General features: G+C 36.9%; 1 protein-coding gene and 1 long non-coding RNA gene across 2 annotated transcripts in view; both read right to left on the bottom strand.

The window, feature by feature from the left end:
• The window catches only part of LOC123556528 (uncharacterized), a 179,490-nt gene extending 170,915 nt beyond the window's left edge, over positions 1-8,575 (bottom strand). Inside the window, exons 1-3 of the mRNA XM_053544443.1 lie at positions 8,477-8,575; positions 7,079-7,153; positions 4,967-5,107 (exon numbers count right to left, since the gene is read on the bottom strand). Coding sequence (XP_053400418.1) covers positions 4,967-5,066 — 100 coding nt within the window. The 5' untranslated portion in view covers positions 5,067-5,107; positions 7,079-7,153; positions 8,477-8,575. The remainder of the gene's footprint in view (positions 1-4,966; positions 5,108-7,078; positions 7,154-8,476) is intronic.
• A 1,554-nt stretch (positions 8,576-10,129) lies between these two features.
• On the bottom strand, positions 10,130-15,221 carry LOC128556888 (uncharacterized). Its single transcript, XR_008370883.1, has 3 exons — positions 15,158-15,221; positions 12,582-12,653; positions 10,130-10,144 (listed from the first exon to the last, which is right to left on the bottom strand). It is a non-coding gene; the product is annotated as an uncharacterized LOC128556888 (long non-coding RNA).
• Between the last annotated feature and the right edge of the window lie 8,815 nt (positions 15,222-24,036).

Genomic DNA, 24,036 nt, shown 5'->3' with positions numbered 1-24,036 from the left:
TAGGATGGTAGGACAGCAATATTAGAATGATAGAATAGCGATGGTAGGACAACAGGATGGTAGGTTGTGCATAGGGGTGTAATGATACATCGAACTATCGACGCATTGCGATACTAAGTGTCCCGATAGCATGCATCGATAGAAAAGTCACGATCCAATAACAATCGCCGATAGTTCCTTCAACAATCGATAGGTTCGATAGTTTTGAAATTTTAGTAAATACAGAAATAATTTATAATTTATAAACCAAGAAACAGAGCCAGCTTTCATTTGCGCCTCGGAAAATGTTTACGTCTCCATTACAATAATTACCCTCACAGAATTAAACTACCATAAAGGACTGAGAAGTCTGGAAAATAATTAATTACTTATTGTTCCAAAGCCAAGGAAGGCAAGAAATATTTAATGTTAGAATTATTTCTGTCCATTTCAGTTATACAAACATCTCTGAGAGATTCTCAATGTGTGTTAACAGCAATTATAAACAGTTTCATCTCTTACACTGTGTAACAATGCCAGTTGGTAGCTTTACTGTATAAAATATGATGGCCAATAACTATTGCAATAGTATCGCAATAGTAACCTGCAATAGAATAGTATCGCAATAGTTTTTAAGCAATATCAATAGTATTGCAATAGTCAAAATTGGCCTCAATAGTCACCTCTAGTTGTGCAATGGTAGAACAGTAGGACAGCAATATTAGAATGGTAGTATAGCAATACTAGGATTACAGGATAGTAGGATGTGCAATGGTAGGACAGTAAGACAGCAATATTAGAATGATAGAATAGCATAGTAGGATAACAGGATAGTAGGATGTGCAATGGTAGGATGGTAGGACAGCAATATTAGAATGGTAGAATAGCGATACTAGGATAACAGGTTAGTAGGATGTGCAATGATAGGATGGTAGGACAGCAATATTAGAATGGTAGAATAGCAATACTAGGATAACAGGTTAGTATGATGTGCAATGATAGGATGGTAGGACAGTAATATTAGAATGGTAGAATAGCAATACTAGGATAACAGGTTAGTAGGATGTGCAATGATAGGATGGTAGGACAGCAATATTAGAATGGTAGAATAGCAATACTAGGATAACAGGTTAGTAGGATGTGCAATGATAGGATGGTAGGACAGCAATATTAGAATGGTAGAATAGCAATACTAGGATAACAAGATAGTAGGATGTGCAATGATAGGATGGTAGGACAGCAATATTAGAATGGTAGAATAGCAATACTAGGATAACAGGTTAGTAGGATGTGCAATGATAGGATGGTAGGACAGCAATATTAGAATGGTAGAATAGCGATACTAGGATAACAGGATAGTAGGATGTGCAATGGTACAACAGTAAGACATCAATATTAGAATGACAGAATAGCGATACTAGGATAATAGGATAGTAGGATGTGCAATGGTAGGATAGAAGAACAGCAATACTAGAATGGTAGAATAGCAATACTAGGATAACAGGATAGTAGGATGTGCAATGGTAGGACAGTAAGACAGCAATATTAGAATGACAGAATAGCGATACTAGGATAACATGTTAGTAGGATGTGCAATGATAGGATGGTAGGACAGCAATATTAGAATGGTAGAATAGCGATCCTAGGATAACAGGACTGTAGGATGTGCAATGGTAGGATAGTAGGACAGCAATATTAGAATGGTAGAACAGCAATACTAGGATAACAGGATAGTAGGATGTGCAATGGTAGGACAGTAAGACAGCAATATTAGAATGATAAAACAGCGATGGTAGGATAACAGGATAGTAGGATGTGCAATAGTAGGATGGTAGGCCAGTAATATTAGAATGGTAAAATAGTGATGGTAGGATAAGTGGTAGGATAGCAGGATGTGCAATGGTAGGATGATAGGACAGCAATATTACAATGGTAGAATAGCGATGGTAGGATAACAGGATAGTAGGATGTGCAATGGTAGGATGGTAGGACAGTAATATTAGAATGGTAGAATAGCGATACTAAGATAACAGGATGGTAGGATGTGCAATGGTAGGATGGTAGGACAGCAATATTAGAATGGTAAAATAATGATGGTAGGATAACAGAATGGTAGGACAGCAGGATGGTAAAATAGTGATGGTACAGGATAACAAGATAGTAGGATGTGCATTGGTAGGACAGTAATATAAGAATGGTAGAATAGTGATGGTAGGATAACAGGATAGTAGGATGTGCAATGGTAGGATGGTAGGACAGCAAAATTAGAATGGTAAAGTAGTGATACTAGGATAACAGGATGGTAGGATGTGCAATGGTAGGATGGTAGGACAGCAATATTAGAATGGTAGAATAGTGATGGTACAGGATAACAAGATAGTAGGATGTGCAATGGTAGGATGGTTGGACAGCAATTTTAGAATGGTAGAATAGCGATACTAGGATAACAGGATGGTAGGATGTGCAATGGTAGGATGGTAGGACAGTAATATTAGAATGGTAGAGTAGTGATACTAGGATAACAGGATGGTAGGATGTGCAATGGTAGGATGGTAGGACAGCAATATTAGAATGGTAGAATAGTGATGGTACAGGATAACAAGATAGTAGGATGTGCAATGGTAGGACAGCAGTATTAGAATGGTAGAATAGTGATGTTAGGATAACAGGATAGGACAGCAGGATGTGCAATGGTAGGACAGCAATATTAGAATGGTAGAATAGCAATGGTAGGATAACAGGATAGTAGGATGTGCAATGGTAGGACAGTAATATTAGAATGGTAGAATAGTGATACTAGGATAACAAGATGGTAGGATGTGCAATGGTAGGATGGTAGGACAGCAATATTAGAATGGTAGAATAGCGATGGTAGGATAACAGGATGGTAGAATGTACAATGGTAGGATGGAAGGACAGTAATATTAGAATGGTAGAATAGCAATGGTAGGATAACAGGATGGTAGAATGTACAATGGTAGGATGGTAGGACAGTAATATTCAAATGGTAGAATAGCGATGGTAGGATAACAGGGTAGTAGGTTGTGCAATGGTAGGATGGTAGGACAGTAATATTAGAATGGTAGAATAGCGATGGTAGGATAACAGGTGGTAGGACAGCAGGATGTGCAATGGTAGGATGATAGGACAGCAATATTAGAATGGTAGAATAGCGATGGTAGGATAACAGGATAGTAGGATGTGCAATGGTAGGATGGTAGGACAGTAATATTAGAATGGTAGAATAGCGATACTAGGATAACAGGATGGTAGGATGTGCAATGGTAGGATGGTAGGACAGCAATATTAGAATGGTAAAATAATGATGGTAGGATAACAGAATGGTAGGACAGCAGGATGTGCAATGGTAAGATAACAATATTAGAATGGTAGAATAGCAATGGTAGGATAACAGGATAGTAGGATGTGCAATGGTAGGATGGTAGGACAGTAATATCAGAATGGCAGAATAGCGATACTAGGATAACAGGATGGTAGGATGTGCAATGGTAGGATGGTAGGACAGCAATATTAGAATGGTAGAATAGTGATGGTAGGATAACAGGATGGTAGGATGTACAATGGTAGGATGGTAGGACAGTAATATTAGAATGGTAGAATAGCGATACTAGGATAACAGGTTGGTAGGATGTGCAATGGTAGGAAGGTAGGACAGCAATATTAGAATGGTAGAATAGTGATGGTAGCATAACAGGATGGTAGGGCAGTGGGATGTACGATGGTAGGATAGTAGTACAGCGATATTAGAATAGCAGGATAGCGGTGGTAGGTTGGTAGGATGATATATTGTTATTAATTCTATCATCTTACCCTCGCTATCCTAACATCCTACAGTCCTACTGTCCTATCATTTGTCTTTCATCTTTATTTCATTTAGTGGTCATTGCCTTTCTACAAGGCGCGTTCAACGCTATCAATACAGCGCACACTTAGCTAGCAGACAGTTAAAAAATGGTCGACGTAGCATATAATATCCACTTATTATAGGTAGGATAGTAGGATAGTAGGGCAGCAGTGGTACGATATGAACAAAACAGTAAAACTCCGGAACTCAATTCTTAAAAGCCATCTAAAGAACATTTATTCAAAATCTCACTAACACCCACTAAATTGTTTCAGAAGATAGGTCATTTGAGGAAAATGGGAACAGACGACCAACTGACAACTGATACAGTACAGTGAGTGATAACAACAGCACAGGTGAGCTAAAACATGCATAACCTCAACATGTTCATGTAATTTTTAAAGCATGAGGAAAGTATCTAATACTTTGAATTCTTAATCCATTCATTACACCTTTTTTATATTCATTTAAAAATCAAAAATTGCCAGTTTGTTGAGACTTGTGTTTATTCAAATACTGCTGTCCGATTCACCTACTCTGTAAAAAGGTTTGCGGCTTCATGCTGCAGGATCCAGATTATAAACAATACATCATTTTAAAGGTCTCAAAAGGTGGTAGTAGGATTTTTTTAAATGTGTAAGATGCCTTTAAAAATGTCATTTTCTGGCTCCCATGAGTAAAAATCAGGCAAAATCTTTAATTTGAAATTCAACAAAAAATGCTTTCGTGTTAACTTAGATATCCTAAAAGTATAAATCAATGCTTTCGCAAATAATGAACGGTGTCAAAAATATCTGAAATTTACTAATGAAGATATTCCATCAGAATCACTTTTATACCATAAATTCAGAACTATTTAAAATATTTTGAAAATTTAAAAGTTCCCATTACAACTCTTACAATGAATAATATTAATAGTTTTATCGTAAATTGAGATCTCGTTACAGAAAAGGGTAGATCAAGCAGTTATGACTTGAGAACTTTTATAAAACCTGAAACAGCACACACTTAAGTCACAGTGATTCACTTTTTCTTTGAGAAACTGTCTTAGGAATAATCACCTTTCATTAACTACCGAACCACTCTTAGTATACTTTATAAAGATTTTAAAAAATTTCTTACGATTAGGGTTATAAAAGCCTGGTGCTGGTTCCTTCGGCAGACTTAATGCAGCACAGGAGTAGCCAAGTTCACAAGACATTTTTCCATTAAAGCAATACATGCCTGCAGGACAAGTAGCACAATTGGAAGACCCAATGACACCTAAAAATATCAATGTATTGTTGTTATTCAACATAAAGGCTTTTCGTCCTGATGAAGCAAAGGCTGACAACATGCCCGTTGAAACATGGAAGCTCCCGCTATGTAATGTTAGGGCATAGAACTGTATTTTCCTTTAGTCATAGTATTTGAAAACAAACAATGCAGAACAGTAAGCAGGACTGAAGTGTGACCTTGACCTTGAGTTTGAGCTCTAAGTCTTATAATGTGGAATGTTTATGCCAAACTACCAGTATTCATCCACTTATGCATCAAGAAGTTATTGACCAAACAAGAACAATGGCTTTGAAAAATAAATGACCCATAGGTGTGACCGTGAGCCAGCAGGAATCATAATCTTGCAATTGAAACCTTCATTATTACACTGAATGTTTTGCCAGGTTCGGAAAAATCGTCTGTTTGTAACCTTGACATTTAGGGTCATAATCATGCATGGGATACTTTGTCTTGTTAGGGTGAAGGCATGGGCTTTGTTATTTGAATTTGAAATTTTGACCTCTAACAACTAACATTTGACAAAGGGGACTAAGTCTTGCACACGACACATTATTTTTCTAATATACAATCAGGCTTTATAGATCAGACAAAGAATACATAAAAGTCTGGACTTATAAGTGTAGCCATTACCTTTAACTTAGGGTCATTCGATTAGGTTGAAACATTAGAAATGTCTTTGTCTTTTGACATCAGAATTAGTTCACTGAGGTCATACCAAATTGGATCAACGTCCAGCGTCCCCATCATTTTAAACTAGATGCCCACGGGCAACATGTCCAGCCCGCCAGCTGTCAAAAGGACTGGGAGTTGCACATGACACTCCTTGTCTCATTGAGGCAAACATTTATGCCAAATAAAAAAGAGATTACAAAAAGTTACCATATAATTTATTTTAAGTAACAACAAAGGGACGTAAATCTTAAAAAAAAAAAATCTAAGTCCACATAAAAATCTTTACCAGTAGAGAAAGGTCAAAATACACCTGACAATTGGATGTAACATGCATGTTGTACTACAGAAAAGTGGTCTTGATTTTTCCCTATGACCAGTAATAAAAAAGTTACGAATATAAGCTATTTATAGTAACAACAAAGGGAAGTAATTCTAGGATCTTGCGCATGACACTCCGTCTCATAATGATGAACAATTGTGCCAAGTTACATCAAAATCCCTCTATGCATCAAAAAGAAATGCTCCAGACAAAGTCATTCTTGTATCTGACTATTGACCTCTAAGTGTGACCTTGACCTTAGACCTAGGGACCTGGTTCTTGCGCATGACACTCCGTCTCATGGTGGTGAACATTTGTGCCAAGTTACATCAAAATCCCTCCATGCATGAAGAAGAAATGCTCCGGACAAAGTAATTTTTGAATTTGACCTTTGACCTGTAAGTGTGACCTTGACCTTTGAGATAGGAACCTGGGGATTGCGTATGACACTCCGTCTCACTGAGGTTAACATTCATGCCAAATATAAACAAGATTGCTCCATGCATGTCAAAGTTATGGTCCGGACAAACAAATCCGGACGGACGCACGGCCGCACGCACGCACATACACCAAACAGCCATTTGGACAACTATGTCTTCGCTTCCGCAAGCGGGCTCGACAAAAACTAACTACAACATGCTACAAGGCAAACAAACTATTGAGAAAAAATAAAGTCACTACCTGATACATTTGTACTTATGAGAACTTTAGCAATATGAAACATATTAATATCTTAGTATTATGTACTTAAAACTTACATAGTAATTCATAAATGAAGAGAATGGGTCATTGTCCTTATGTTTATACGTTGTCATTGGCGATTTTTACATTTTTAGAAGTATGTTTGCTTCATTCAGGCAATAAAAAAACCTACCTGTCTGAGAGTGCTAAACATAGATCCAGCCTAGTATGACCTAAAGCTGATGACCAGTGTGATAATATGCAGAAATGGAAAAATAACGTACCAGTATCGTGCCAGAACCCATATCCACAAGGGTGAATCCCATTTTCATCACAAAAATGATGTGGCTTACAAACATCTGCAATGTATAAATTTTTAGAAAGTTAAAAATACGTAAATAGCATCATGAAATTACTGTTTTATTAGAAGTTTGTTAGATGTGTACATATTAATAAAACATAAATGATAATTGTGTAAAATTATGTATTAAAAAATACTAGTATGCATCAAAATGAAGGATTTCATGCTAAGTTGCATTTCAAACCAAACTCAAGCTATTCAAGCTGACACAACAAGTTGTCCTTCTTGATTCTTGCGGCCCATTAGCTTACCCAAGCCAGGATATAAGCTTTCTAGGTAACCTGAAGTATTGGAGGAACAGTATTTTTTTCTGCTCTTGACACTGCTTGCCCTTTTTGCAATCCCAAACTTTATGTTGATGCTAGTTTCCTTTATCAAAAGTCTCATTTGAACAACTTTATTCTTACTTGCATTGTTACGAGGACATTATTTTTCTGTTTACAAAAATAGTGACATTGGCCTTGATCTCACTGGTCCCATGCACCATCTAAACCTTGGCTACAGGTCAGCAAAGTTTTGTTTCAATATATCCATGCAACTGATACTTCTTATTTTCATAAGCAAGGACCTAGATTCTTCTAGTCTCATACAAATTTTGTTCAGCTACTTGCAATCACTGTTCATGCAGTTTCAAAACATTTATCCAAACTCTATTACTTAGCGGGCAACGCGTGTTAAAATCATACGCACGACCTCACACTCGTCAAACACCTTCAGTGGTTACAATATGTCATGACACACTGTACATGCAGTGTTACTACATTTAATTAACACAATAGGGTATTGGGTAATAGCATAACAAAATGAGGAACTCCCGGGTTGAGCAGAACTCTATGTAAACCTGCCGACGCTTTGATCAAAAGATACTACAGTCGTTATATTCTGAGCTGCACGTATATATATAGTTTATATAGTTACTGACTGACTGCGGACATATCATGATCCTGGAAAAGGGTGTTTTCCCAGCATGTGAGCCGCTCAACCGGAGTTCCTCATTTTGTTATGATATCACCACGTGCTTTTTCTTTCCATGTCCAAGATCTAGGTCACTAAGTCAAGGCAAACAATGCACTGTTGTCTCTGGCACTCTTTTATATGACTGTTAAAGTGAACGTACAATGTTTGCCTTGACCTAGTGACCTAGATCTTTGACATTGAAAGAAAAGCATATTGAAATATATAATGCTGTATGCAGGACTATCCATAAACTGGCAGAATGGTCTATTATTGACAGAATGATAAATCATGTTAAAAAAAATATAAGCTTTGTAAATATAGCAGGATATTCAACACATAGATAATGTCACATTTCAATACTAACCATCAGGATTAATTTTGTCCACCGGTCTTTGTAGATATTCATCTGAAGTAGAAATATTAACACTCACTGAAGATTAATATCTAATGGGACCCAATGTCTCAACTTAGACAGTTCACGCTTAATAGTCTATTAATTCTAGAACATGGCTGTGACCATGGAATGTCGAAATCTCATAACTGACTGGTGTTATTGAACATGACCCACTGTCTTTTATATCAACCACTGCATGACAGTACTTTATCTTACCATGTTCCGTCCCTATTAATCAAATAACTCTTCAAACAACTAGAGTTTTCAGCCAAAATACGGTTAACATATTAGTACTTGTACAGAATCCATGAACATTGGACAGTTTAACTGGTCGACACTGTTGAAAAATGGAGCTAAATCTATCAAACTAACAGGGTCAATCAGTAAGGATAAGTTTGAGTAGGTTATCTATAAACTAGACTATCTGTTTGTCTCGATTACAAGGTCACTGCCAGGAACTTAGGTGATTCCGCTAAAAACATCATTCATATATGGCATGCTTGTATTTTCCTGTAGATTAACAAAACTATAACTGCTATTATGTTTATGGCAATGCTGAGAGTTAATGTATTTTAAGGTAATTTATCTAAGCTAGTCCAAAAGTCCAAAGAAGTTAGACTGGCTTCCGACCCTATGTTTGTTCTTATTTACATATATCAGTTTTCTTCATTAAGAGGGAAGTAACTCCAGAGGGTAGTTTCTACATTGACATTTTTTACTGCCCCTTGCTCCAAACATAGGTTCAGCCATCAGATAAAATTGTGCTATTTCAGAGGCTTAAAATTTTCTAATAAAATGTTTCCTGTATTTATATAAAAAATAACCATGCAGCCAGGGAGCCAGGCTACAAAGAAGTATAAATACTTATCTTTAAAGTTCTTATGTAAGTCCGAGACTGGGAACTATAGGAAAGGCATGTGCCAAATGTTAATCACCACCTTAAACTTGGTTTTATATAGTTAGACTTTTCAACAATTATTCCCTTTATAATGTTCTACATCACTGAGACTGAAAGATCTCTGAAGTACATAATACATGTATACCATTGAGCAGTTACACAAAGTGGAAAAAACATTCACTTCGAGTCTCTTTGCATTAAAATAATGCAAAAGCATTAAAATAATGCAAAAGCTGCATGGTTCTCCTCTTACCAATCAATTGCAATTTAGATGCTTTTTATGTTTTATAAAAATGTATTAATTATTGAGAACTCAAAATGCATCTCTCAATTAATTTTTTTTCAAACAGACTAATAAATTATATTCTAGCATAAAACTGCTGTTCTTGTCACTTTTTGGGGGTGTTTTAACAGTAGAGAAAACGTGTGTTAACAGAGAGATTCTCGCGCTTGCGTGGTGTATTATTGCGTTAGGTGGCAAAGCGTAAACGTCATTCATCCCCAAAACAGATAATTCAAAATGAAATGACGTCAATGTAAAAATCAACTCAGACATTCCCGCGCATTTCATGGAATTTAATGACATTGAGTGACATTGTATTCTTTTATCTGTTTTTACACGTTTTATGCTAGAATAGCATTAGCGCGCATGTTCATTTCATCTGCAGAATCCCTACAGATAAATAGATATTAATATAAACTAACACCAAAAAAGAACTACTTACCCCAGTTTATCATATCTGAAATAAAATACATTTAAACTAAATTCTCATACCGGCCTAAGTCATTCAAGGCTATGTGACAAGTCATTCAAGGCTATGTGACAAAAAACATAATGTATGTAAAGCTGTATATAGATTAAAATAAGATCATCCTCAATGTCTCATTTATTCACAAGTGACAACGCAATACCATGCCAGGACAAAAACCTACACTTTTCTGGAGATAGGATGACTGTCAAGGCAGATGTATGTTAAGCCATTCCATGTCATCTGAGAGGGAGAGGTCTTTGCCAGGCTGGGGTGGATATTAAGAGGTTAATATATTATGCGATGTACCATCTGGTTATAATGGCACATCCAGTGCAATAATGGTGCGCTTATAATTGACAAAAAAAAGCACACCGCAGCAGTTTATTGTCCTTATAGGTTACACACTGCTATATGATGTTGACGTCAGAACATGCTGACATTCCGCCAGGGACAGGAAATATGACCTTAATGTGCAATTGGCAGATGTGCCAATTATCGCTTCAGCAACTAAAATATGTCAAGGAAACTTTGTTACCATTTATAATCTGGTATATTAAAAAAAAAAAGCCATTTTTTAATCTTTTAATTATACATTACATGACATCGATGTCAGAACACACCGACTTTCCACCAAGAACTGGAAGTATGCTAATAACATGTTCTTGGTACATGTGCTAGAATCACTCGAGCATGTTAATTGTAAAGTATACAATAATACCTATATACTGTGTGACAGTCTAAAGACCTCAAGACTTTTGCAAATGTTTTTTTTACATACGACTAAAATAACTTTAAACAAGAGCATCGCAATGGTGAGTGCGGAGCAATATATATCTGAAGGTATGCCTTTGACCCCCAAGTGTGAGCCTGACTTCGAAGTGAACCATCCGAAACACATGCTCTGCACTTCATCTCGATGTAGTGAACATCTGTGCCAAGTTTCTGTAAAATCCTTCAAGCAGTTCAAGAGTTACAGAGCGGACACGAAACTAATTAATATGACCTTTGACCCCTAAGTGTGACCTTGAAGCATGACATTCAAAACATGCACTCTGCATGTCTTCTCAATGTGGTGAACATTTGTGTCAAGTTTCTTCGAAATCCTTCAAGGGATTCAAGTGTTACAGAGATGTCCTTTGACCCCTAAGTGTGACCTTGGCCTTGAAGCCATCCGAAACATGCACTCTGCACGTCGTCTCAATATGGTGAACATCTGTGCAAAGTTTAAAACCTTCCAGCAGTTCAAGAGTTACAGAGCAGACACCAAACCAAGTCATATGACCTTTGACCCCTAGTGACCTTGACCTTGAAGCAAGCCATACAAACATGCACTCTGCACATTAATTGTCTCGATGTGGTAAACATTTGTGTCAAGTTTCTTCGAAGTCCTTCAAGAGTTACGAAACAGTTACATAGTACTTGAAATTGCTAATGGATGGACGGACACCAGCGTTATGACATATTATACTCACCACAGACATTTTTTATCACTATGTACTTGATTCAACAACTTTTTTTTAATAAGAACCACCCTTAACAGGCGGCCATCAAAATTTTCACTAAGTTTTTTCAACTCAGGTGAGCGTTTTACTAATTGTGATCGTACTATGTCCGTACATTATCACCGTTAAAAACAGAATTTATATAAATATGTTTTTGACAATGCAAAAAGTTTTTTATCATCATAAATTGTATTTATTTAAATAAAACTGAAATAAAATATAATATTTTAAAGCTTTTTATTTATATGTAAGAAATGTTTATTGAAAATTTTTATTGTAATAAGCAATTATTTCTTTTCTGTTTAAATAAAGGGAAGTAATAAGATATGCCACATTCTTTATCTTCACCCCCTTCGTAGGGGAACCGAACTTGATTCGTAGGTAAATCCAGTTGTAAAATGGCAAATCCACCACCAGAATAACGATTGTATGAACACTATACAGTACATGTATTACAAGTCAATGTTCGTAACGTTCATCAGCCGCCCACTGAATGATGCACTTAAACTCTACTTTTTGCTTACAGAAATAATAGAGGCGCAGTGTACGCCGACTCAGTCACAAACGGGTGGTTTGGTTATGGAAAAAGCAGTTAGAAGAGTGGAGTAGCTAATAGGTACAAGGCTTGAAGCTTACCATGTATATCCTAATTCATCGAACCTCTAAACGCGGTGGCTGCAAAAATCAGTACTGTCGCTGAGTGGCTACTTTATAATTTCTGACTTTTGCAGCCACCGCGTTTGGAGAATAGGCCTATAGGCCTACATGTATACACGGTACCATAAAATTCAAAGATTTGTGTTAATAGTTAATTTCTACCGTTCTGTTTTTTAATGCAATAAAAATTCTATTCAAATTCTAATAAAGTCTAAGTAGTGTTTCAGGAAGCACATGTATATTATAGAAACAAAAGAAATACTCACAGTCATGGTGCAATGTATATATATCTGTGTTGTCACAATCACAGGTCACACACTTCAGATTCAAGAAAAAAACTAAAAAGAAAAATAAATAGCTATACAGTAACGACAAACGTATGCACTAGTTTTTTTTGTTGTTTTTTTTTGAAAAGTGGAATTTAAGGAGGCGCCAGCCGCGGTTCTTACCGGTGCGAGCTGGCTAGAATAATTTCATTTTCATTTGGATATAGAGCTATTTGCTACCAGCATTTCCATATCTAGTTTATGATAACTTGTTAAAATATCTCCGACAATAAATAAATTTTGATTTTATTTTATTTGATTTGTTCAAATTAACAGTCACAACAAATTCGGACTGACTCACATAGTCAGGTACTGACGAACTACACAAAGAGGCCCTTTCAATGACATTTAGTCGACCGGATCGCTTGCAGTCTCTACAAATATGGAAAAGCTTCTTACCGACACGTAAAAGTCGAAGACTTTAACGAACATAAAGCAGTGTTCCTTAAGCTAAATTCGGCAGTTATGGCAAGCACAAACCCCAGGCCCTTAACTCACAGATCAGGATCACTCTCGATTAGTCTTGATGGTCAAAGGTCATACGAGATCTTGAACGGGCCATTACTTTGAAACGCAAGTACCATTTTGCATCTGTGAGACTATAAGCCGGTGCATAACCCGGGCTTAATGCCACACCTGGGTGTATGGAGGCGGAGGGGCGGGGAGGGAGAGGCTCAAAGGGTTTTTAGAGCGTAGTTGTATCGTTCTTTGTCATGCATGTAATAACCTTTTTATATTTGGCAGACATGTTTTCTAAATGAAATATCACAGTTTATAGTGTCGCCCGAAAACCCAAATCCAAAATGTCAACGTGAAGCTCCCACTTAGCGTTCAAACGTAATTTTTAAAGCTTGCCAAGACAGTATCTTTGTTATGGAATGAGCATTTTTTTCGTTTGGCAGAGATCTTTGTCACAATGATACGTAACGGTGTGTCCTGCCTAAACTTAGACACCTTTCTCAAAGGTAAAGGTCACTCTTAGGAGCCAACAGTCATTTCAGAGCTTGTGCGGCCGTACATTTGACATGCACTGGGGATAACAAGCTTGCTTTGCCTAAATAGGCCATGCATATTTTCTGTATAAGGTCTAAGTCACGAACAGGGATCAACGGTCATGCTAGATCGTTTGACTGCAAAGAGCAATAACTTTTTACTCGGCGGCTGAAACGTTTTACTCATTTAGACGTGTTCAAACAAAGGAATATCGTAAAAAGTTGATCCGGATAAGAGAAGGTAACTGTGTCGAAGTCAGCGGTAGCAAAATGTTGCCCGGCTTGTCCAGGTTGTCCCACAGCCTATACGGACAAGCAGAACTCACCTATTACAACATAAACATTTTACGGACAAGTCGAAAACAACTTTTGGTAAAAACGGACAAGTATTAAGTCAAAATCATACTTCGCCTCCCGTGCCTGAAGTTAGCAAAGAGCGGCCCAAATTATATGTCATTTCAAACGGCAATTCATTGAAGAAAAAAATATATTTGAATACGAAAATATGAAAATTGTAAGTATTTTTAAACTTTTTGAATTTTGAAAATCCATTTATGAGCAAAAAAGTTATTAAAAATTAAAAATTCCGATCCCATGTACAAACGATGTAAAAACATTTGTTTTGCCCACCACTAGATATACAGATGTTAATGTGTGACGTCACGGCGATCTCTCCTATTGAACATGCGCTTGATTTATTTCCAATAGCTTACATTTATTTTCACTATCATTTTCAGTTAAATATATAAATATTCATATATAGAGTATGACCCAACCTTGGTGGAATGAGCGTGATGAACGCGATCTCCCGAACAGTGGGCGTTTGATTTCGTGGTTTTGGCCAAAAATGTCATGGGAAAATGAATTCATGAATTTCAACTTTTAAACCAAATGAATGGGAATTTTACCGTGTTTGCTGTTGCACCACTTAATTTTGGACCTCCGGTAATATATATTGCTTGTAAACTTATCAGAAATCGTAAATACCAGAAGGTCGATCAGTATCTCTTAACATCATTAATTCTTTTTTTTTTTTTTTCTTTGAAAATAAAAATGTGAAATTAAGTTCAACAAAATGTTGTGTAAGGAAAAATTAGCGCTATAATGAAAAACAAGTGTGAAACACCCCCGGATTTTTCAAAACATAACGTGAATTTTCCCTAAATCTCAAAAATAGAGAATCTTTGACAATGGCGACCAGAAATAAACAATAGAGAAAACAAAGTTCAGCTGTTCTGGAAAGCCAGACGACTTTTGTGAAAATCCTTGAAATTCCCGATAGTGACGTTTTTATAGTTCACAAAAACATGCTTAATGTCCTTTGATCCCGTTCCAAAATGAGATGGGACACACTTTAATTTCTCGGAATGACACGATCACGAAAATAAGTTCCCTATGAACATATAATATGCACTTTCACTATATAAGGGTCACATTATTTTTTTATCTGGGTTCTCTCAGACTCTGTAGGTCTTACACATGCATGAACACAAGAAATATAATTTAATCATAAAATAAACTTACCTAAAGATATTACAAGCCGAGCAAACATCTTCAAACCACGTCAGATGCAGCTATGTACAGCTGAAAAATAGACTTGATCTGACAGGTTATAGAATGAGCGCTTCGCATTTCGAAAATATATAGGCTACTTCATGAAACGCACAATTTCACTGGGTGACAGATGATGTGTTCTTGCATAAAACTACTTTTTTTCACTGGATCCGCTCATGTATTAACGGGAGAAAAACCGTGTGCAAACAAGGCAATTCACGTGCTGCTAATACATGATTTTGGGGCGATTAGCCCCAGAGTGAACAATATGGTTCAGATTCTCTTAATACCATATGCCTACTATCTATCTGCCATTGACGTCCAACCCCCGGGAACGCAGACGTTTTGTGCGTCAAAATCAAAAAGAGAAAGAATATAGTGATAAAGAAACTAAAAATAACTTTGGTGATATTAAAAAGGTTAAAACTTGAGTTTGCAGGATAACTAGGACGAGACATGTTCAAGGCTGCAAACTGCAGTACTGAACTGCTCTAGGGTAGGGAGGTGGGCGACACTGGGGGGAAGTTGGTTCCAATGGTACACTGTTCTCGGAAAATAAGAAAACTTGTAATAGTCAGTGGTTGCAGTAATTAACCTATAACTTAGGGAATGCCCATAGCGGGCACAACGGGTCATTGGGGTCAGGTAAACTACGATTGGGATAGCAACCAGATCATGATGAATCTTATAGAAGAGTGATAAGCTAGAATCTATACGCCTTAAATCCAGTCGACGAAGGTTTAGGGATTGTAGCATATCTGTTACACTGGAGGTACGGCCGTAGTCGGTCTTGATCCAACGTGCGGCTCTCCTTTGGACGCTTTCAATTTGGTCAATTTGAGTTTGGGTGTGGGGCGACCATGCCTCGGATGCATATTCGAACTGGGGTCGGACTAGAGTCTGGTAAGCAATGGTCTTAATGGGTTGGGATTTGACCTTAATGTTTCTTCGTAAGAACCCTAGGGTTTGGTGAGCTTTATTGGTTGACCTGTTTGTGTGCTTGTCCCATGATAGGTCATTTGAGATATCCACGCCTAGGTATTTAGCTGAGCTGACCGATTCCAGTTGGACTCCATGTAGGTAATACTGGGTAGGGATAGGATGTTTCCTTCTAGTGGCGTGGATCACTTGACACTTGGAGGGGTTGAACTCCATATCCCACTCCAACTCCCACTTTTCTAGAAGTTTTAGGTCATTTTGGAGAGTGACAGATTGATCTGCAGATGACAAAGTTAGATATATTGCCGTGTCATCTGCAGACAGACGGACTTTGGAACTGACGTTTTGTGGGAGGTCATTTATGTAAGCTAGGAAGAGCAGGGGACACCTGATAATACTGGGATGGCATCAGAGGTAGTGCCATTTAGGACTACTGATTGGATCCTATTATCTAAGAAGCATCTGCCTACAAGCAACAGTAATAATCGCCCCCGAAATAGTCCTAACATTTCCGTGGAACAGTAATAACATGTATCATCCTATTTTATTTTTTTTTTCGTATTTTACATAAACAGTATATCATATAGTCAATGCATATTTCGCTAGTTGTCATTAACAGCACAAAAGTCATGGCCATTTGCGGGATGCCAGATGGGTTTTGCCGGCATGTGTAAAATCGCCGAAAACGCAAGTCCGGTGTGCAAGAATGTTCATACTCGCTACTCTGCTTGTTTACTCCCTTTTCAGAAGTCGTCGCCAATTCAGTTTTTGTAGATAACCGTGAATGTTTAATAATCGCGTGAAACTTGTGCGCTTGTTTATTTCTAAGGATCATATTATAGTGATTCAGTTTTTGTAGATAACCGTGAATGTTTAAAGACCCACCACGACCTAGTGACCTACTTTTTCGCCCACAAAAACTTCATGAAAATCATTCTTATAATACATGTAATATACAGTTTTCTTGCATACCAGACGGGGATTTCCGGTATTTTACCGGTGCTGGAAAAATCCATCTTACACCCCGGGGTGTAAGATGACTCTCGTGCTTTAAATGACGTATTACGAACTACATATATGTAGAATATTTATGTAGTTATTTATATTTTATTTCGAAAAACGGAATAAAAATCCAATACCTTGACAGTTCCTCTTTGTTCCTGATAGTATATTTCTCGATTCAAAACACGTTGTTTTATCAAAAATTCATAACGTTACGCTGGAACTGATAAAACAAAACCGGAACTAAACATTGTTATTTGTCTTTGAAACGTCATGACGTCTATCCTGTTTACGGACGTTGAACAAATTTTCAGTTGGACAATTTAGGCTCTTCCTGAATAAACGTGTTTTCACAACTTTATATGCAAACTTATTCAGTCGATCTCTTTTTAACAAAGTTTTAAGAATATAGATGAATAACTGTCTTACACTGTAGAAACACAATGTGATTGAAATTTAGCTAAAAACACTGATTAATGTACATATTACTACATTAATTCCATAAAATGTTAAGACATTAAACACATTGTCTTGGCCTAATATATGTCACTGTCAATCATGTATAATTACCATCATGGAAATACAAAAGAATACAGTTATTTTGTGGTGCCTCTTTAAAGCCCTGCTCCGTAGCTGTTCAAATTATATTGTGTGTATGCAACCCATGATTACAATAGGTAACAGTTAACGGCCACGCGCCACACTTTAGCACGCAAAACCACAAGTATTTTATATAGAATTTTGTATAAAACAGACTCAACTTTGAAAGGCGTCTATGGCACGCCCAATTGTCCAATAATTACGTGAACCTAGGTTCGCGGTCGTAAAACGATCGATAAACCAGGTTTTTCGAACGTAAAACCTACAACTTTTTCGAATACTAACCTTATTTTCAAGTGAAACATAGGATAACGCCGTAAACCATAGTTCACGCTCGTAAACACAAGTTCATAGTCGTAAACATAGGTTCAACCCTGGTTCACGTTCGTAAACTATGGTTTACAAGCATGAACTGGGGTTAGCGAGCGTAAACATAGGATAACGGCCGAAATTCGTAGTTCAATCAGGAAACCTAGTTTATCAAACGTTAACCATGGTTTATGGTCGATATATTAGGATTATAAAATCAATTATAAATTTCAGGCGTGAACATGGGTTTACAGCCGTGAATCTATGCTTACGGACGTGAACCTATGTTTACGACCGTGAACCATAGTTTACGGACGTGAACTTATGTTTACGAACGTGAACCTATGTTTACGACCGTGAACCTAGGTTTACATTCGATAAACTAGGTTTCTCGAACTAAGCTATGATTTTGGTTCGTAAACACAGGTTCACGTTAATAAACTATGGTTTACGATTGTGAACCCAGGTTCACCCCCGTAAATATGTGTTCTTTCTTAATCGGAAAAACCTAGTTTATCGAACGTTAACATGGGTTCAAAAGCGTAAACTAAGGTTTACACCCGTTATCCTATGTTTTCGCCCGAAAATAAAGATTAGTAATCGATAATCCTAATTTCCACGGTACACAATCACGTGGCTTGTGACGTTTCAACTGGGGTATCACGCCAAGCGACTTTGTAAACAAAACATTGATTTTAAAGGTAAAGTTTTTAAAGACATATTTTTGTGAAATGACACCTAGCTGGTGCAAGTCCTTATATCAATGCGTACCTCCGGTGATATAACATATGTCCGTGTCTGCTTTAGTTTTGCTGATAACCTGGACAAACCGCAATGCTTCCACAGCAAGTGTATTTTCAAATGACTTGAAAACCAAACCCAAGCGACTGTTCCTTGGTGAACGACCAAATAGTTGTCACCGCTGCGTTCTCTTTGATATCTAAGATCATTTTGGTAGGATTTTCGCTCAGAAAATGGCGTATTTCTGGATAGATCGCCGAACTCGAAAAATGTCCGTTCTAAAGTCCAAAAGCTCTCACAGAAAGCACTATTTTAAATCGCGATTTTCTCGTTCCTCTCGTTGAATGAAATGCCGCAATTAACGCAGGTAACGTTTTTCCCTACCAACGCAATACTTTGTAAAGTTTACTGCACGTGGATAGTGATATTTTCAAGAAAATTTGGGTAGCTCAAAAACATGCTCTCAAAGCCAGTTACTTTATACCAAAGCTGTCACATCAAGCAAAAGTCTTTAGCTGACAGTTTAACCATTTTCTACTGTTAATTTTGCCAAGAAGGTAAAGCAAAATGATTCTTATTTGACATATAGCCCTTTCCCAATTGGATTTCACATGAATTTAGTTGTATCGAGACAACACTTGAATAATCAAAAGATATACGCAAATGCTAAATTTGCTCTTAACATGCGGTCAATACAAAAGGTGCATCATTGAAGGCACGTGCTGTTTTCCCGCTAAAATGATCGTCTGCTTCCCGTTCCATTTGGAAATCCTTTATGACATATAAGATTGCCCGATATTTACGCATATTTGAGTCGTGTTTTCATTCGTTTAGGCTGGCTCTTTACAACTATTCGGAAAATCTGCCGGTCAGTTGACGAAAATGTATAGAAGATCTATATTGATCTAGTACAATTTCTACAGAAATACGGTTTTGCAAAAGTCCTGTTGAGCCAATGGCATTATTTTAAAGCATACATGTATCATGTCCCGACACCGACAAGGCTTGCCATTTCATTGAACATGATTTATCAAAAATTAGTCACGAGTTTTTAGAATAATGATATCACGAGGTACATGTTTTATTATATTTTTATTGAATTAACTAAAATTAACACATTGTGGTCATTTTGGCCACATACTACTTAACGAATAACAGAAATTGATAAAATAGATAATGCTTCGGAAACGATATCAAATATTTCGCAAGTCACAATTTTTTTACTTCAAAGTTTAAAGCAAAAAAAAGGTTGCAGGGCTACCTATCATTAGCTTTAATCGGGCGACAAAATATGATTTGAAACTAACAGAAGGTAAATTGACCCCGCAAATCAATCAACCATGGAAATATAATGTTTTCTTAACATAAATATTTGAGAGAAAAAAAAATTCTCGAATTTTAGAGTTTTAGAGTTTAACATTGCACATATCCTTATTTATCCTTATTGATTTTGGCAATCTAACCAAACAATTCGACAGAGAAAAAAAAACAGACAAAACACGTGCGCAACGGCTTAAACACATGTTGGACTAGCAATTTCGTGTCACATCTTTGCACAGAAAAAGAGTGTAAAAACTGCCGTCAGTAACTTAGCTGTTTTATAAACGAGGACTGTCGGGGATCATTACGATACCGTGTTTCCTAGCGACTTATATATTTTCTTATAAAAACGCTTCGGAAGAGGCCAGTCCTTTTACAAATATATAGAAATTCCTGTCTATGGATGGCGATGATATTTATGTTACTGCTATGGTATTCAATCATATAAAGGCACGGCGTCGCCGCCGGATAATAAAATGGGTACATGTGATTTATAAACATGCGAATCACGAGGATTCTGTGCAATTGTTTTACTACATTGTATTTGTATGAGCAAAGAAAAATTCGACTACTTTTAGGAAAAAAGGTATGTTTATACAGAGAATTTGTTCTCAATTCAAGCACGCTTTTGTTTCAGCTTCGGTTCCATTTCTGGAATTCTCGTTAGCTGCATTGCATTCTATTTCTTTTCCCTGTTCAGTTTTGGTGCGTATGCGAAACAGCCATTACATTGAAGTAAATGAAATCATTGTCCGAAATACCGAAATTTCGTAAAACGGTTTTGCAGAACTATTATGCATGAAAAAGAATAGTAGAATAGTTTTCTAGAAAATTAACGATAATCATGATAAGCGTGTCTGATAAGTTATGCCTGATATTTCTATCGATACGAACAAAATAGCAGACCCAATATAGAATCAACCATGATAATGTCACTTATGCTCTAAATTTTACCAAAAACCATGAAAGAAGAGAAGGAAAAAAAGTTTTTTCGAAAAGGCAACATTAGGACCGCATTCAAAGTGTATGTGGCTGCTGCTACATACGACCCCGACGTAATTCAAATGTGTTTTTAAATGTTCCTAAAATGCAGGAAATACTTCCCTCCCCCTCCAGAACATTGGCTGGATCCGCGCATAAAAAAAAACATATCATCAAAAAGCCATTTACTAACAAACATCCAATCTAATTTTTTTTATCAATAGTCAATATATTTAATATTTAAACTGTACGGGGAGGTGGTTGTCAGTTAATCGCTTTGGATTTCGTTATCTGGAGTGTAATTCACACTGGCCATAGCTTTATCAGATCAAGTGGTTCCAACGTTGTTTCAGCGGTGAATTTTACGAAGATCAGATGGTGAAATATGGCCGATACTGTAAATTTCCGGTCTTGTAAGTATGATTTAAAGGAATTTCTACCCGTTAAATAACGAATCGAATGAAAACGATTGGGGTATCCACTTGATTGCGTTGCGTAGCGACCCACTCGAAACTGCGTTGCATTAGGTTTTCGGCCGATATAACAGAAACAAACACAAATGACTCTATGATCTAATGATTTTTTTAGGACGGATAAGACTTCACAATAAGACACAGAACGGTATCCACTTGATTGCGTTGCGTAGCGACCCACTGGAAACTGCGTTGCATTAGGTTTTCGGCCGAATTTTCAGAAACAAACACGAATAATCAGACTGTGAAAATACACACGCTTTGTTTTAAGAGGTACCCCTTTTGGTTATAATGCAGTAATTCGGTCCAAAATGTGCTTCCGTGGTGTAGAAAAAAGTCCCTAATAAATAAATCCTAATTTTTCGATTTTTCGCGCATTTGCGGGTAAATCGGGGGCCATATGGGCATTATTTCACTCGTGGAATGAATTTTACATAAAACAGGACACGTTTCATGCTAATACTCGCATGTTTTCGAGTTGTTTACTTGAAAACGAAAGTAGGGTGTTTATTCTGCGGACCGCTTTCTGAAATGCGGCAATATGAGGGTACCTGACTTCAGTTGACTTGCATTTCACTGCATACTATTCAACACCCCTTTTTCTTTTCGTTTTCTTGAAGCAAATGTATGGCTATCTTGTGGAAAATAGGTCTACGACGGAGTGAAAATCTAGAAACTGTAACAAAATTGGTCTGAAGTAGCTGAATTTTATATGAAACAAAGAACAAATTCTTTTATTGGTATATAGCCTTTACTAGTCCCAATCCGTGACTCTAGTTACCTCCCCTGACGGTCCGTCCACAGAGTCTGAAATGAAAAGAAAGTGACAATTACGTCACGAGTTGGACTACCCCTTTACATAAAAAGTGTTTTGATAACTACTTGTTCCCAATAAACACATAAATTTGTGCTTCATGTGCACCCTTCGTTTTCATTCGATTCGTTATTTAACGGGTAGAAATTCCTTTATAGTAAATCATACTTACAAGACCGGAAATTTACAGTATCGGCCATATTTCGCCATCTGATCTGCATACATATAATTTTTTTTCAATCAATGTGCACTGTAGCTTATCTTCGTAAAACTGGTCAAAGAATTATGTACTGAGACTCTGAGTATCTAGTTTTTGATAGATATGTTTTGGTAAAATTTAGATCATAGAAATCTATGCGACATCAACAGGGCAGTTCTCTACTGTACTCTGTTGCCAGTGCTGTAACAGATTTGTGCACAGCGAACGTTAACATTCAGTCCAATCCACGGGTACAGTACGCAACATTTAGGCTTACCTCTTTTCATTCTGTTCTCATCCGCGACCATGTGCTTTTCAAGAATTATGACGTCAGCAAAATCGTCATATATCAAAATCGCACGCTTATTGCAGACCTGGGGCGGTCGTCTGCGCATGTCGGGAACTGGTTATCAATTGAACTGTACGGCAAAAACACGCAAATTATTAGATTATTGCATGTCCGCACACATTTAATGTACAATATAGAATTTACTGACTAAAGATTATGATTAGAATTACCGTGGTTACAAAATATATACATTATAGGCTTGAATCCGGTATATACTGGAGTCTGTAATTTATGGCACGCGCTTAAGGTACATGTATTTTTTAGTCACGGTCTATATCACATAATGCGCTTTTTACAGGTATTGGCCGGTGTGTCTGTGAGTGGAAATGTTTTTTTTTTTGAGGTTTTAATGCGTTTGTTACCAAAAATATTACAAAAGTTCAACATTTGATTCATGAATGAAATGCTTTTAAACGAACTTATCTTATGCTTGTCAAGTTTTGTGCCGGTTGAAGATCAGGTTCACGTGCACTAAAGGATCCTCGGTGCAAATAAATTTACTCCCACCATTTGTCTTATGAAATTAATTAGTTTGAAATTGATAAAATCTGTTTGATTAATAAACCATTACAGTCAGCGTAATGTTAAATACACCCTTACGATAACATTGCATCTTTTTTTTTCAACAGAATGAAATTAAAACAAGAACTTAATAGCAAATTTAGACGTAGAATTTTCAGTTTTCATCTCTTTTTTGTGAACTCATTTTCTGTCGCGCAGGCATTTTTCCTCCGGATGTAACGTGTAATTCACAATATTAACCGTGCAATTATTTCTTACATATTTAGACAAATATGTTGGTATTAACATATCAAAATTTCAATAAGGCAGCATTTCTGTATGAAGTGCGAGCAGTCAGTTTGAAAGGTACACAGTGCTCCTTGAGGTCGTTTTACCCCTATTGCCAATACCAGCGCTTAAAGCATCTGGTACGCCCAGACGAGCTGCATATAGAGGTTCAATGGTGCCATCATATACTATTTAAGAAAGAAATACTACACACTAGCCTACCCATAGAGCCTAACCAACAAGTGCGTTTGTTAAACAAACTTTGGAGATATAAATATTAAAATGTAAAACCTTTTATAAAAATTTAAGAACTATCACCTGCTGTTTTCGCAT

Source organism: Mercenaria mercenaria, chromosome 5 (genome assembly GCF_021730395.1).
Source record: "Mercenaria mercenaria strain notata chromosome 5, MADL_Memer_1, whole genome shotgun sequence".
NCBI classification, from domain to species: Eukaryota; Metazoa; Mollusca; class Bivalvia; order Venerida; family Veneridae; genus Mercenaria; species Mercenaria mercenaria.
Note: the sequence above shows the minus strand (reverse complement) of the source record. Positions and strands in the feature narration are given on the sequence as shown.